Source organism: Schistocerca serialis, chromosome 4, assembly GCF_023864345.2.
Source record: "Schistocerca serialis cubense isolate TAMUIC-IGC-003099 chromosome 4, iqSchSeri2.2, whole genome shotgun sequence".
In the NCBI taxonomy this organism is placed as follows: domain Eukaryota; kingdom Metazoa; phylum Arthropoda; class Insecta; order Orthoptera; family Acrididae; genus Schistocerca; species Schistocerca serialis.
In genome coordinates, this window is record NC_064641.1 from 649,284,362 (window position 1) to 649,302,078 (window position 17,717).

Here is a 17,717-nt window from a genome sequence, read left to right on the forward strand (position 1 = left end):
CATGTGTGTGTGTGTGAGTTGCATTTGCTTGAGTGTGTGTGTGTGTGTGTGTGTGTGTGTGTGACAGTCTTTTTGTTGTGCCTATATGTGACTCAGCATCTCTGCTATATGGTGAATATAAACTTTCCTTTCCATAATATTGTTGTGTTCCATCCTGGATTTTCCATTGTTGACAAGTAAAAGACATTTACAGAAAGCTTTCAGCCACAGCCTTCATCAGAAAGAGAGAAACACACACCATTCATTCACACAAGCAACTGCATATCATGCACACATGACTGCTAACTCTAGCAGCTAGGACCTGTCTGCAGCTTAATGTTTCATCTTTACGGTGAGTAACAGTCTACTATTACCAGTGAATATCAGTTTTCACTTGTGGCAGTGTCATATAATTTTATATTAAAAGCTGTTCAAGGTGAACGGTGTAGAAATGGAATGGACATTGGGAATTACTGGTAGAAAATGGGAGTAGCTCAAGCAACAAACTGGAGTGGAAGATGTAATTATGGTGCTAATGAAAATGGAATGGAAGCAAGTGGCTCATTTAGTCATGTGAAAGGAAGGAACATGGACTAAGGAAGCTGTTTACTGGACTCAAAAAGATAAGAAAACACTGAGAGAGTTTTCTAATGGAAAGTGAATAGCCTGTATTAAAAAAAAAATGCAGATGCAACATGGGTACATATCACTGAAAATTGTGATTCATGAAAAAGTCTAGAGAAGGCACTCATTTCGGCAGTGGATGTTAAATGGTTGATGACAACAAAAATGATTTGAAATTTGCTGTTACTTTTTACAAAATTACATTTCTCAAAATGATAGAAGTGAACCTGGGTGTTGAAGTTAAACTTCTAACATTTATTTGAAAAACATGTGGACTGTATTTTAAATATCTTCTGAATTATGATCAATAAATGATCCACAGACATTAAGTATCAAATTAATGAATAAGAAAATTCAAGGGAAGAAGCATACTCAAAATGAATGAACTGAAATTATTTGAAAAAGTTAAATGGATGCACAAAATTAAACTGTATCAGAAGCTGTACAAGCTAAGATACATTGGATGTTCAAGGAAAAGATGAACCATTGGACCTTGTACATTGGAGATCAGTATTCCAACAATTAAAAAAGAGAAGTTAATGAACCACAGTCTCATTAACCAAACGAACTGCAAATTATCTGAACATTTGGATGCTGCAATTTCAGACAGCTGCTAGTGTGGTGTGCCTCATAATTTATTGCACTTTATTATTTTGTGCACTAATGGTTTCTCAACACCATAATAGTGTAACTGCAGGGGTGATGACTAAGTGCCAACTTTCCATTTAAGTGTGTCAGTGAACAAGAGACTCCAATTTAGAAACATATCACTGAGTCTTTTATTGACTAACTTACTTGCACATATTAGAGTTGTTTAAAAAGAATTGAACCACAGGCTGTAAAATGAAAACAACTGAAAGGACGGTAATGTCACTATCTGTGGAAGAAGAGTGCTGAGGTCCTGACCTTGCTGCTAGAAGTAATGAGTGCATACCCAGATGATGACATGAATGAGCATGTGCACATGTCAACTGTCCACTGCACACAGTTGTGGTGAAAACAGAGCAATGGGAGCTTCAGAAGAAGGATAAAAGGGATGTTGTGCATTTCCTCTCAGCAGAAGGAGTGTGGAAAATGGAAATTCATCAAAGAATGGAACACGCATACAAAGAGCACTGCATGTCAATTGCAAGAGTCAGGGCTTGGCACAAGTGATTCAAGGAAGGACAGACATCATTGCCTGATGATCCACAATCTAGAATGTCACACTGCATTACTGATGGTATTCTCCAGCAGGTGAATGCCCTCATTGTTGAAGCAAGGCGAGTTACAATGGCAACGATTGCCCCAGTGGTTGGATTCAGCATCAGAACTGCAACAGATTTTCATTGCTCTCCATCTTGTACCATTCTTTGATGAACTTCTGTTCCCTACACCCCTCCCAATATAAAGGAATGCATTATACCTCTTTATTCTTCTTTTGAAACCTTCATTTCTCTGTTTTCAGCATTGTACATGTTCCTTTCAATCAGTGCCTCTAGTACAGAACTCAATGTTTTAATGTACATTTTTGAAAGAAAATAGGCTGCTTTTGATGAGAAATATGAATTATTTGTTTCATAATGTCCAGCTTTTAAGTCATATGGTCTATCATACAATAGATGTGTCAAGAGTTTTAATGAGTGACCATTATTTATATTTTATTTAAAAAAAGGAATAAAAGGCACTCAATTATATTGTCACAATATGAAGTACTACTTGTAGTTTTGACACTCTACAGATAAATACATACTTTCATAGCTAAAATAGTAAATTTTTTTCTCCATGGACTCTTTAATGGAATAGTACCACTTCTCCACTATAAGTATTGTTAATGAACCAATACACTCCTACCTTTCAGCTTATTATAAATTTTTGGCTGTGTAAAATGGAGTGTTTAGTTATAAAGTTTTTTAGCAATCTATGGTGTGATTAATACTTTTTGGTAATAAGTATTGCAATTGTGCACTAAATGGAAGTTTTCTAGTGTGTGACAGTTGTTGTAGAGGAATTAATAATTTAAAAATTTACAAGTAAGAAATGCTCATTAGTTGAAGACTTTGTGACTTTCTTTGTTGGGCAATATACAGGGTGTTTCAAAAATGACCGGTATATTTGAAACGGCAATTAAAACTAAACGAGCAGTGATAGAAATACACCGTTTGTTGCAATATTCTTGGGACAACAGTACATTTTCAGGCAGACAAACTTTCGAAATTACAGTAGTTACAATTTTCAACAACAGGTGGCGCTGCAGTCTGGGAAACTCTATAGTACGATATTTTCCACATATCCACCATGTGTAGCAATAATATGGCGTAGTCTCTGAATGAAATTACCTGAAACCTTTGACAACGTGTCTGGCGGAATGGCTTCACATGCAGATGAGATGTACTGCTTCAGCTGTTCAATTGTTTCTGGATTCTGGCAGTACACCTGGTCTTTCAAGTGTCCCCACAGAAAGAAGTCACAGGGGTTCATGTCTGGCGAATAGGGAGGCCAATCCATGCCGCCTCCTGTATGTTTCGGATAGCCCAAAGCAATCACACGATCATCGAAATATTCATTCAGGAAATTAAAGACGTCGGCCGTGCGATGTGGCTGGACACCATCTTGCACAAACCATGAGGTGTTCGCAGTGTCGTCTAAGGCAGTTTGTACCACCACAAATTCACGAAGAATGTCCATATAGCGTGATGCAGTAATCGTTTTGGATCTGAAAAATGGGCCAATGATTCCTTTGGAAGAAATGGCGGCCCAGACCAGTACTTTTTGAGGATGCAGGGACGATGGGACTGCAACATGGGGCTTTTCGGTTCCCCATATGTGCTAGTTCTGTTTATTGACGAATCCGTCCAGGTAAAAATAAGCTTCGTCAGTAAACCAAATGCTGCCCACATGCATATCGCCATCATCAATCCTGTGCACTATATCGTTAGCGAATGTCTCTCGTGCAGCAATGGTAGCGGCGCTGAGGGGTTGCCGCGTTTGAATTTTGTATGGATAGAGGTGTAAACTCTGGCGCATGAGACGATACGTGGACGTTGGCGTCATTTGGACCGCAGCTGCAACATGGCGAACGGAAACCCGAGGCCGCTGTTGGATCACCTGCTGCAGTAGCTGCGCATTGCCCTCTGTGGTTGCCGTACACGGTCGCCCTACCTTTCCAGCACGTTCATCCGTCACGTTCCCAGTCCGTTGAAATTTTTCAAACAGATCCTTTATTGTATCGCTTTTCGGTCCTTTGGTTACATTAAACCTCCGTTGAAAACTTCGTCTTGTTGCAACAACACTGTGTTCTAGGCGGTGGAATTCCAACACCAGAAAAATCCTCTGTTCTAAGAAATAAACCATGTTGTCTACAGCACACTTGCACGTTGTGAACAGCACACGCTTACAGCAGAAAGACGACGTACAGAATGGCGCACCCACAGACTGCGTTGTCTTCTATATCTTTCACATCACTTGCAGCGCCATCTGTTGTTGAAAATTGTAACTACTGTAATTTCGAAAGTTTGTCCACCTGAAAATGTACTGTTGTCCCAAGCATATTGCAAAAAACGGTGTATTTCTATCGCTGCTCGTTTAGTTTTTATTGCCGTTTCAAATATACCGGTCATTTTTGAAACACCCTGTACATGCCTTTACTTTCTTTCTCTCTTTTTATTCCTTTTTAGCCTTGTGATATTACTTGATTGCTCCCAAGTAATTCTACTATAGCAAATAACCAATTCATGTGGTTTTAGAATTTTGTTTTATATTGTCAATTTTGTTTTGTATTGTCCTCATAAACACATCTTGAATACTAATAATTTTACTCTAGCTCATTCATAGCAGGCCTGTGTAATTCGTTTAGGTAGCTTGGCTCCCCATACTACTTTTCCTAATGTGTTTAAAGCCCATGCAGTACAAATATGTAAATGCACACTTCTAACATTCTATTTCACGTTGCTCATTTCATTGCTTATCTTTCTCTCTTGTTATTTTTATTTTTTAGTGAAAAGGTACATTTACATATGAAACTCCTTTCCTCATAGCAAAAAAAAGTAATTGAAAAAACATTTTGCACCATCCTTATGATCTCTTTTTCAATAGTTTTTTAGCACAAGAAATCCCTATGTACAGTGACCTATGTAATGGAGGTAAAGCTAACTAAACCTGTATTCTCAGTGGAGTTGCATATGTCTCCAGTTGTGAATGGAGCAATGCAGTTTGTGTACAGTGTTCCTCAAAGGGTCTTTTCAAACTTGGGTTATGCTCACATTGTCACTTTCTGGCAAGAACATTCATTAGGAAAAGTTGATCACCGAATTTCCATACAACATGGCAACCACTGTTGTGATACATGTCACATTTAAGATGCGTCTTATAGTGGTGGCTTGTGGTTAACAATAACAGCTGGTGACTGCTACACACAAATTATGGCTTGTGAGCACCCCACAATGAAGCAGTAGAACTGCCTGCTACCTTTTTGGAGTTATCTGGCAGGACTGTTGACTCAGGCAGTGCTCAAACATTTCCATACAGCCAATGAAGCCTATAGATGTGCTTTATAAATAACTGTACAAACCCCAAAGCACTGTGTTATGTGAAGAAGGTGGTCAAGAGAACACCTGGATTAATGATGTTGGTTTTCATCATCAAGCAGTGTAGAACTTGGCTATTGCCTAGTAATAATTGTAGAAGTTCGACGCGCAAGTCGCTGAAGTGGTGTCGAATCGGAAGACTTGCACCCAGCGAATGGTTTACCTGATGGGAGGCCCTAGTCACATGACATAAAAAAATTGTAGAAGTGTACGGAGACAACCAACTACCATTATGCATCTCAAGTATGCAGCCCATATGTTCATCAGAGAGGTGGGTCACTCCTGTTGTAGGAGAGAAGAGGGTCACTCATGTTTTATGCTGATATCATGTATATGCGTTGGACACCTCTCATTGCTGTTAAGGGCAATTTTAGGGCTGTGCAATATGGAGGACAGGATCTTCCTGTCTGCTGTCCATCCTTGTAGTTAATGCTTTGGTGATGGGCTTGTCTTTGAAAATGAAGATGCACAAGCATGTGGTGAAGAAACTAATGCCACATGCTGCCAGACGTACCAGATACACAGGGAAGATACTCTCTTAGGCCCATTGTTAGTGCAGTCAGTTCATCTTCCTATAAACCTGCAAAACATCTAGCAGCATTACTAACACCCAAACTAGAACATTGCAAACGGCATGCTGTTAATTTGAAAACGTTTGTTGATAAACTCAAGAAAGTGAAGGTAGACTAAAACAACATAAAGGTTAGTTTGACTGTAGTGTTTCTTTTTACATGGGTGCCAGTACAAGACCACAGGGTGTCCCTAAAGTTTCTATTTTTGATCATCAGGTCGTTCCTCTACACCTTAATGACAATGTACTGCCTGTACCATGATGAATGTAATAAGATGACATGTGGTACAACGATGAGATCCCCACTGTCTCTGGCTGTTGCAGACATCTTCATGGAGAAAATTCTGACTCTATGACAGTGCATACAATTTCCTTTCTACAGTGTGTTGGCAGTACTTTCCTGGTAGGGCCACACTGTGAAAATCCACTGCAGCAGTGTGTTCATCACATTAATGATGCCCATCCCAACATTACATTTACTGTAAAGATTGGAAACCAACAGAAAATGAATACACACTGACTTGTATTTGAAGGCAAATAGTTCTCACCATCCGGTACACAAGAAAATGATCATGAACACATAGGCACACAGAGCAGAGATTATTTTTGACAATGACCATCTACTGTCTGAATTACGGAATGGGAGACATTGCAGTTGCTTTAATGTACTTTTCACAAAAGATGCCTCATGAATTGGCAGAAAAGCCCAAGGTGTCTATGTTCTTTCCATACCACGGGCCAGTGACAAGCAAGATACAATGTGTGCTGTAGAGACATGGACTGAGACCAGTATTACCAGTATTTTGGGGCACCTCCAAGACAAGAGATTTTATGTGACTTCTGAAATTTTCCCGGCGTATTTCTTCTTCTAATAATTTCCGGGTATGCAGCCGGATCCCGTCGACATTCTGCCACGATATTTCGGCCCAGAGACGTCCGGCCATCATCAGGTGAGTACACAACTACTGAAGAGCCCAGGTGCAGTCGCGGTATTTATGCCGAATCTCGCGCATGTGAAATGTACTGGCATCCTACAGCTTTCAGCTGGATAAAAATTGGAATCCTGTTATTAAAATTATACAATCACAGTGGAATCGACAGTGTCATTTGATACTCAATGACTAGATGAACCTTTATTTCCACCACCGAGGGCAGCACGTACAACTCGGCTATGCTGCGCATGTCAACAGCTGACGCATGCGCTGTAGGATGCCAGTACATTTCACATGCGCGAGATTCGGCATAAATACCGCGACTGCACCTGGGCTCTTCAGTAGTTGTGTACTCACCTGATGATGGCCGGACGTCTCTGGGCCGAAATATCGTGGCAGAATGTCGATGGGATCCGGCTGCATACCCGGAAATTATTAGAAGAAGAGATTTTATGGTCCATTAAAGACAACGTAGGCCTGTGAATGCCTGGTGCGTATGGTGTTCTTGAAAACGCAGCTGTATCTACATGGGCCAATTTATTTGCACTGTTGATGTATGCTGTGCTGAGAAAATACATCACATTAAACAAAGGGTGCTTGAAAAATCAGCTGTGGTTGAGTATTCTTGTGAATTTAAAAAGGGAAGAGTCCTGCCTCATGCGTCATAATGTTGTGGTTTCATTATAGGAGGTGACTGAGATTAGAATAAACAACAACAGTTTTAACTGAGATCAGGGGTAACCAGTTAGTAGGGCATGGTTGCAGGCTTTGAATATTTAGTAGAAGCAGAGACAGATGCTTGACACTTATTGGAAGGTGAGGGTGTCAGATTCGAACGTGGTGTCAGCACCTTCTGCCACCTGCTGTTACCCAGTCCTGCAGCAGACAGGAGCTGCTATGACCTGCCTATTAACCCTCCCGACCCTCTGTGTAAGTCCCAGATGCTGTTATCATACCTGTATAAATAGAGCACTGTGACTGCCCTGGTGTTTAGTGCATTTTTTACTTCTGATGACGGTGACAGCTGTTGAAAGCTGAGCATTTTATTCAGGAATCAGTCAAATGGAATGGCCTGAAGTATCTGCTAATACGGACCCAACTGAGTATTATTGGGCCTAGCTGAAACCTGCAGTGCATCATTGCAGGTACCAACCCTCCTCACACTCTGGATGACCTCAGTATGGCATCTGTCAATGAGTGGCTTAGGCTTGGGCAGCAACATCTTGACTACTGTGTGGACAGCATATCAAGGCGAACTCGTGTGTTACAATACACGAGGTAGAGAAATGTGGTATGGAATGTCACACAGTAGCAGGTTTTGATTACTCTTTCGTTACCTGCTCACCTTGAATACAAGGTCACAGACATTTGCAAATATGTAGGTGGTGCAAAAATGTTTTGGTCCTTTTTTATATTAAGCTAATAATCAATAGTTGAAATCAGAGTGCAGTGAAGATAACATAGATGAAACGTCAAAGGGAAAAAATAAGTTACTTAAACAAAAACATTTGGAGGAATGTTTGCAGTCATATAAATTAGAAATTTTGGTCTTTTAAAAGATTTCATTTTGACAGAAATAAAAAGTAAGAACCAGGCAACAGAAAGTTTGATAAGAATAGGTGCTTGGGGAAAGGGCAACTTGTATAAAAAGCCATGTAAGTGTTGCTCTTATTTTGGGCATAGGTAAGTAGGTGAAGCCATTCCATCTCAAGTGTTTTAATATTACTTTCTCTACTTTTACTTCAACTTTTTGAAAAGAAGCAGTAAACACTGCATGATAAATTACCAAGCTATGATTTATACAGGGCTCCAAATACAGCAACTATTGGTCCAGCTCCACGAGTGAGAAGCCCAAGTTCCACTACATTACCAGCAACTCTCTTTTTGCTGTGAGTTATTTTACTAACATTATTGTATGTGCATATTAAGTACCAGAGTTTGACATTAATATATTACAGTGAGTCTGAATAATTGTTGGTCTGTATCTGACCAGCTTAAGAAGATGTATGTAACAAGAATTTTTTTTTTTTCCGCTACATTTATTGCCAGAGTGTGATGATCCTTCAGGGACTACTAGAGAAGACAATTCATGTAAATAATGAAACTGAAAGTAAATACACATTTAGGACTCTTGAATTGGTTAAATAATTACACAGAGAGAAGTTCTGTTCAAGAATTTGTTTCAACTGGTCTATCACACACAGTACTGAATGTGTAATTACATACACTCATGAACATTTATTCTCCTACCATATTTTATTGCCACAGTTACTGCATTTTATAAATTCCTTCAGTATGATGATCTCAGTAAAATTTTAAACTACGATATTAACTCGACTTGAGAACTGACTTTGTGCCAAGATCCTTCTCCTTCTGTTGTTTGTGATAACTGTCACAAATATTGAAATCTGGCAGGTTGTAATGCAGTCTTTTAGTAAACGAAAGATTGACAGTGTAATAAATGGACCATTAAATTACAACTTTCTGTTCTGCTTTTAAAGTTCGTAGCAGATACACTGACCAGAGATGATCAAATTTAATAAGAATGAAATAGCAGTTGTTTAGTTCTTTTATTATGTGTCTTTTCTTGCAGTTTAGTTTATTTTGTTTACAGTTTTGTCAGTGAAAGGATTACATTGTTGGCCACTCATTCCTGGCCATTGATGTGTTTTTGTCTGTTGATCACACCAATGAATGTTCAGTTTCTTTTCTTAGCTCCTCCATTTCTCTTTTTATTTCTTTTTTCTGTGACCTTTTGTCATCCAGATCAAATAGCAGACAGAGTTTGGGCCCAGATATCTTATTTGTTTAATCTGAAAGAAAATGAAAGTTGTAGGTACTGTACAATTTACTGAGGGTTGAGTGATATGAGAGAGAGCAAATGCTCAGCCTGTAAGTGAAAGAAAATGTGTTTTACATGAAATATGCACTTATTTTCTGATATACTGCTCTTTTTAGCCAATTGTGGATCAACTCTTTCTACTGTGCAACATCCACAACTCTAATGCTTCTCAGTAAGTTCCGCAAAATACTTACCTACTGCTGCCATCAGACAACTGATATTTCCCAGCTACCAATTTTTCCAGATGTGAACTTAGATAGGGGGTCTGAGGACGCCATGGTTGATGAAAGAATCCTTGCAGAAACCCAGTTTCTCATTTCCAAAGTACTTTTGTGAGCAGATCCATTGTCCTGAGGAAAGATGGTTATTTTTCCTTTGTGTTCAGGGCCTCTACTCATATTTTTCGTTCAGTTAGTCGAAGACTTGTAGTGTTCACCAGCTACTGTTTTACCTTTTGTAAGGTAATCAATAAAAAAGCCCCTTTTGCATTCCATATAAAAGTGATCATAACTATTCTGGCAGATAAAATAAATTTTGTCTTCTTTGGTACAAGGATACAGGCTTCCAGCACTTCTTTGATGTCTTAATTGGTGAATCCATCCATAGTGTCAAAGTGAAACATAAAATCTACAGAAATCTTTTTAAAACAGTTCATACATTGCCAAGTACATTATTTTCACATTTGCTTTTAGTCACACAAAGCTTTCTCGTAGTTAAATCTCCACATAAAATGTACCTTTTCTTTGTGCTGATATGGCCTCAGCTGTTTCACACGCATTTAGTTCTAGATGTTTCAGTATAATATTGTGAATTTTATTAATGTTATTATCTGTGATTGCAGTTTTGAGATTTAATTCATGTGCACAATGTTCAGCAGGACCATCCATTTCATAAGTGGTGAAAATGATGTAGCAGCTTCCTCATAAATATTGTCCAACTTTGGATGAATTTACATTTGTGATTTGCCATTGAAAAATGAATTGTTCAACATCATGGTCATCCAGTTTAGTATTGATTGAAACATACATAACATGTTAACTGTTGAAAGCTAGGTCCACAAAAATTATTTAATGAATAAAGTTATCATCTCGCTTATGTCATTGTGCAACAGTACCAACATAATGAAAGCAAAATTGCAATTTAGTTAATAAAGTTTCTGTGAGAAGCAAAGAAATTTTTTTCTTCCCTTGTGGAAATCATTGTTTGACGTTAACAATATATACAACCCAGTATTTAAAGAACAGTGTAGGGTGATATGAGATGACTGGATGCCAGATGATGTACTGCACATACGCAGACTTGCAAATATAGACATTTTGTAGAAAGGAAGGAAAGAGGTTAAATTGTGTTTGCAAAAGTAGTTTTAGGTGTCGTATGGAGAGAATATTTGCTGAGAATTTAAAGTGAGAAGAAAGTAGCAGCTTTAGTATGGATTATTTTCATAGTTTCAAATTTTCTTGGAGCATGTGGTGTATCATGCTTTGATTATTTTTTAAATTTATTTATTTTATCTGAAGACAGTTATTAATTACTCATGTATCCACAAATTTCTTCTTGTTTGAAGACTGCAGCATGTTTTAAAATGATGTACAGTTGTATTAGCACTAACAGTAGTGGCTGAAATGTTGGTATATCATTTTATAGCTGTCTCTGACCCAAAAGAAATTTATAAAAATCGACTGCTGTCGCAAAAGTATATAAATGTACATTACCCATACACTTCATTTTTTCTTCAAGACAAGGCACCAGTTTGTCATGGCAAAAATTAGTGTTTGGTGAAGCCAAATATGCAGAAATTATTTGGTGCTGTATCTCACAGCATTGTATGTAAAATCATATACACATTTTTCCCCTTTTACAAGTATTCTTACAATTAAAAAATCACAAAAGAACAATATAAGAGATGAACAAGCAGTTTTTTCAGGCAATATCCCTTTTGTCTCTTAGAAAAGAAGTTCATTCGCATTTATTTTAAGTGTAAATAAAGTAAAACAAGTACTTTGCTTAATGAGACACTTTTAAATCTATTTTACTCGACTTCAGAATAAAATGCAATACACAACTCATAATTTTTAATTAGTTCTGTATTTGTTAATGTTCTTCTCCTTATTGTTATTTGTAGAATGAAGTGTAACTGAATGAAAAGAGAAACAAGAAAGGCATAGCTATATTCTTTATTGGGACTAAGTTCTTGAAATATTTAAGTACATCGTCCAGTCACATTAATGTGACCACTACCTATGTTTGACATCAGTGTGCAATAACTACCTATGTTTGACATCAGTGTGCAATAACTACTCACAGAAAGCAGGAGGCAGCAGCAGTAGTAGTGGATGATGTACAAAGCATGTCTGTGGGATGCAGAAAACAGTGCAGTTGTTGTTGTAATTTGGGAGTGGGGCGATTTATCTGATGTTCAAAAGGGTACTGTCATTGGCTTTTGGGCCAGGGATGGAATTTTTTCCAAAATGGCTGAGTTTGTAAACTTTTCATGTCATTTTGGAAGGTACAGTGATCAACACAAGTATGCATCTATCCTTGGGGACCATTACCACCTCTACATGCAGTTTGGTTTTTCTCAGTGCAATGGCATCTACCAGCAGGACAGTGCAAAGTGTCACACTGCTTGCATTGAATGTGCATGGTTTGATGAGCACTAGGATGAATTTACCAAACTTCCTTGTCCACCAAACTCCCCAGAGTTAAACCAAATCTAGAATTTGTGGGGCCAGCTTGATTGGGCTGTTCTTGCAGTGGATTCTCAGTCAAGAAACCTAGCACAACTGGCCACGGCAGTGGAGTTGGCATCACTCCACATGCCTGTTGGTACTTTTCAGAACCTTACTGACTCTTTTTCTGTACATCTCACAGTGGTCTATGCTGCAAAAGATGGTTATTCAAGCTTTTGAGAGGTGGTCACATTAAGTAACTAGAGGGTACATTTTTGAAAGATGTGCAAGATCTTACTCAGGATGTTTCCTATTTCATGTTCATGTAATATTTTTTCTGAACTGAACATACATATGACTAAATTATTGAGTCTTTTGTGGCGCTCATTTATGTATTGCCTGTTGGCTTATATTTCAGGATCTTCAGCCAACATTTGTTAGCAAATTTTCTTATGTTTTGCCAGCACGCATGGTTGATGTTGTGAAAGATTCATACTCCATTGCCAGTGGCAAACTGGAGTCGATACAATGGGCTGAGATATGAACCTATTGCGCTAAAGTCTGAGGGCTTTCCCCTGGTCATTATCACTATGGTTCTCCTCTTTCTACCTGCAACTGCCATTTGCAGCAGCATGGAGATTCAGGATCTGTTTGTCTTGAGGCTTTCTTCTTTCCTGCTGAAACTGTTGCCATGTTTGTGAATTTCTGTGGCTGCCCTGAAGAAGTGGGCATTGTAGCTCCTCTTCACAGTGAGAACTTCTGTGTCAGCAAATTTTATTATGTGATCAGTCTCACACCATGTTTGCAACGAACATGAGTCGCGGGGATTCACAAGCTTGCTAGCACTGTCTTCCTCCCACTCTGCCATCACAAACCCAGAACACTGTCTAGCCTGTGATGTGTCTTTGCAGTCTACAGTGCCAGTGAACTTGAATTTAAAATGATTTGTGTTATCAGTAACAGTGAAATATTTTTGTTAGTAGCTAGTTTTATGATTAAAAAAATTATCTGGGCTATAAATTGAAAGTAATAGCTTGTGCAGAAGAACATGGAAACAGAGCAGCAGTGGCTCTCCACCACCAGAAAAAACCATTTGTGATTGAAGGCCTAGTAAAGAAGACTGAAAAAAAAGGAAGACTAAATGTGTAAATAGAGGATGAATACAAGATGACCAAAACAAGAAGATGATAATTTTCAGGATTTTAAATGTCAGTTCAGTTTTATAAACTAAGATTTTTTTTAGTCTGGCTGCAATCTACTAATAAAATTGGTAAAAATGTTATTTCTTAAAAAATTGCTTAAAAATTAAGGTGCATCTTATAGTTCATACCGTCTTATAGTCTGGAAAATAAGGTACTTATTATGCAGCAGATGGAGTGTCCACTGCTCCTCAGATTGCATTCCAAGAGTTGCTCATCACATCTGAGGTGCTGCAGCTCATGTATTCATCTAGCACATGTTACAAGTGTATTAATCATTTCTCTTTTCTGGCTTAGTTAATGATGACACTGGACTTGGCACCCTGTAAACTTAAGATGCGGTAAAGTTACATAAGTGACACCTTTGTCGTTGGGAAATGTGGCGAGGATCAGCTCAGTGAATTTCTAAGACGTCTGAACAGTGTCTATGCCAACATAAAATTTACTATTGAGATAGCAAAGGATCAACTTCTGTCTTTTCTAGAAGTGCTGCTTACAAGAATGGTGAGAACTTGGACCACACTGTGTTCTGAAAACAAACACACATGGACTCATATCTGAACAAACTGTCAGATCATCACCTAAGGCAAAAAGTCATATGCTTATAATATATTAATATGATTGTTATGTGTATTAGATGGACATGTGAGCTGCAGCACCTCAGACACGAGGGGCAACATCTGGAGTTTGTTCTAAGGGGCAGTGGGTACTCCATCAGTTGCATAAGAAGTTTCGCATAACCTAACACTTTTCAAAGTGACACACTAGATGGAGAAATGTTGGGTACAGCTTTCCTGCCATACATTCTTGGGCTTATGGGCAGAATTGTCCATATATTGCGTGAACAGAGCATGTAAAATATTTCCAAAATGGACCAAGAAAATCAGAGAGGAAAGGGATAAAAGGGACCCTCTGGCAATGTTGGGAATATACCACATACCATGTACATTTAGGAAAGCCTGTGTTGCAATGACTGGATGATCCATCAGTACCAGAATTATCAAATCAAAATGGTATTGCTGGTTGGGGCAAGTGGAGAAATTGGCAACTGCAGAGCACATACTGTGTAACCAACCACATATTAAAATTTGCTGTCACACAGGTTCTCACTGTGAAGAAGAGTTACCATACCCATCTGTTTAGAGAAGCCACAGAAATTCACAAATGTCGCAAAAGCTTCAACAAGAAAGAAGAAAGCCTCGAGGTAAATTGATCCTGGATTCCCGTGCTACAGTGAATGACCATCGCAGGTAGGAAAGAGAGATCCATAGCATTACAACCAGATGCAACAGGCACATATAGGCTAATCTTTGTACATAAGCTCAACTCTTGTCTGCCACCAGCAATGTGGGGTGGATCTTTGACAATACCATCTACTCAAGCAGACAAAAAATTAGGAAAATTGTTAATCACGAGTTGAAGATCATGGCACAGAAACCAACAGTCATACATATGACTGTTCACTTCATTTTGCAAATACTGTATATGGCCAGTGAATTCAGTTTTGTAGGAAGCTTGCTCATTTCAGCAACTTCCATAACAGCAGTATATAATGTTTGTGTATTACAGAATGTTTATATAAAATTTATTTTATAGACAGTCTGCAGTGTCTCATTGTTCTATCAGTATTTCATTATTTCTAACTGTGTTACATTTATACTGATATCCAAATCTACTCTATTTATATATTTAGTGGTGAAAAAATTAGAAATTTTCTTCTTTTGCACACCGTGGCAAGTGTAAGAAGTAGGTTGATTCCTACAAAGATCAGATTGGATATTTGTGCCGATAACTCTTTGTCGTAACTGATTGATTTAGCTTTAAAAATCTCAGATTGCACTAGGGATCCTTCTGAATTGCCCTGTTGGTGGCTCATCATCTGGAATAATATGGTATATTGTGCATTTCAAAAATTCTTCATGGCTCAAAAACGAAGTAATAAGCAGAAGTGCTCTAAGGGTAGGACACACGTATCAGATTCCACTGAAATACTGTAATAATTAAAAAGTGATTAAAGTGTTTTTATATTTCTGTACTTTGACCACCTGCTGTCTTTCCTCTTATTTCATCTGCTTTCTAATTTCTTTTTGTTATGTGATGTATCTAATTTGTTGAGTAACAGTCTTAAATTACTGTAGGAAATTTCAACATCAACATCTATCCCCCTGTTCATTGTTACACCTGAACCAGCAACTTCCAGCACGACAAAGATAGTATATAAATGGAAACCAGTTACTGAGAAGGTAAGTTTCATTTTCATTGTTATTAATTTCAGTTTAATGCATGTTTGTGCATGAGTATGGTACAAAATGAAGAGAATGATGTTAACTGCATGATATTTTACTTCTTTTGATAATTTTTGCATGAGTGCCACAGGAACTATGGGTTTAAAATTATGCTATAAACACAAAGTTAACTGTCTACTTTAATGTGTAACAAATACAATTATGAGAGCATAAGACTGTTGTATTTGTCAGGAATAAGTTTTAAATATGAGTGACTCACATTTTGAAGGATTAAAATTATGCAAGGCCACATAGCAATTTTGTAGAAACACACCAACTTGAGAATGCAGTTTCTTTGATGGAATTAATTCCTTAATTATCAACTAAAAGTGAGCCAATAGCACTACTGGTAATTTTTTTCTTCGTGATATTATTTCAAGAAAAAGTTAGTATGAAGAAGTTCTAATGTGGCGAATTATGCAGATTTTCATAGCTGTGGATAATTTTCTAGTAAATGACTTTTCATTGTACAATTTTTCCTGGCACCAGTGACCTGCGTTATCAAAGAATAGTGATCTGCAGCAGGTGTATAAGCATTACCAGAATTATACTGTCACCAGAGATGGGAGTTGTGTTAGCATGTAGTAACATTATGAGCTAGAACTATTGACTGAAATGTATAACATGAAGCACAGTTCACAATTCTAATTCAGCTGCTGTCCCTGTTAGCATTGTGTTTTGTTCTTTTGATTCCAAATGTATACAGAACCCCAAGTGTTACTTCAGCACATACAGAAGTGGATCTTGTTCACCTTTGGCTGTTATCAGACCCATGCTGATTGTCATCAGATCCCATTACGCAAGATTTGCCAAGTAGAATATCATTCATAGCTGCTATCAATTTAACCTTAAATGCAACTATTCATTTATCCTCAGCCATATATATATATTTACTGTTGCTGGTATGGTGACCTGTATGAATTCAATGTAAACTGTGTTACTTACATATTCTCCATTTCCCCAAACCAAAATATCAAAGAAAACAAATTAATGATATTTGTATCTAAACATTAACAAGAAATTGTTGATAGTCAACCTACATGTTAATACTGTACTTGTCTGTGGTAACATCATGTTACCCACTACACTTTGCCAATGCTTTGCATTTGTGCCAGTGAAATGTCTGCTGATGAGAAGTACAAGTGTTGGCATAAAAACTCAGAAAATTATCCTGTATGTAACTGATCACTGTAGGGAAAGTCAGATGTACAATGTGATTGCCTTGTAACAAGTAAGTGAGATATAAAAAAAAGTTTAAATGCTTCGTATGTATCCCATTAGTTGCAAACTAGATTCCATTTTGTAGCATAATGTACAAGGCAACACAGGAATTCAAAAAAGTATATTGCTTAGTGGAAGATCAACAAAATAAAAGGCTAATTGCTACTCACCACATAGAGGAGGTGCCAAGTCACAAGTGGGTGCAGTGGAAAAGACTGCTAAACATTTAAGGTTTTGCTAAAAAAAGTACTTTTTCTGAAACAGAAAACACACACATGTATCCACACAAGCATAACTTAAACACATACAGCCACTGTCTTCAGTCACTTGGGCCACAGCATCCAGAGACAGTGGCCATGTGTGTGTGTTATGCTTTCGTGACTCTCTCTCTCTCTCTCTCTCTCTCTCTCTCTCTCTCTGTGTGTGTGTGTGTGTGTGTGTGTGTTTTGAAGACTTTTTTTGTCCAGAAACTTAAATACTTAGCAGTCTTTTTCATTATGCCCATCTGTGTCCTGGCACCTCCTCTATGTGGTGGCTATCCTTTTCATTTTGTTGTTATTCCATTTTCATTTTGTTGTTATTCCATCATGGACTTTCCATTTGTGGAATATCATTGATATATATAATAAGAAATACAGTGAATCAAGAACATAATATTGCATTACCCCAAGCTTTTCAGCATTTCACTTAGATTCATATTTGTTTACAGTTCATTAATGCTGGGAAAACATTTTGCTCAAATATTTTAATTTGAATGGAACATTTGATAAACTTTCATTTAATTCTACAGAGCTACAATCAAGCAAGAATATACCATTTTATGTACATTG

General features: G+C 37.8%; 1 protein-coding gene across 6 annotated transcripts in view; it reads left to right on the top strand.

Annotated features, from left to right (window-relative positions):
• Positions 1-17,717, top strand: part of LOC126475512 (mucin-3A-like) — a 217,488-nt gene that overhangs the window by 55,199 nt on the left and 144,572 nt on the right. For 4 of the 6 annotated variants that reach the window (XM_050103432.1, XM_050103433.1, XM_050103430.1 and 1 more), the window contains exons 4-5: positions 8,477-8,560; positions 15,520-15,624. The exons of 1 other annotated variant lie outside the window; for it this stretch is intronic. In XM_050103432.1, the coding sequence (XP_049959389.1) occupies positions 8,477-8,560; positions 15,520-15,624 (189 nt within the window). The remainder of the gene's footprint in view (positions 1-8,476; positions 8,561-15,519; positions 15,625-17,717) is intronic. One more of the 6 variants, XM_050103431.1, reaches the window with a different exon arrangement.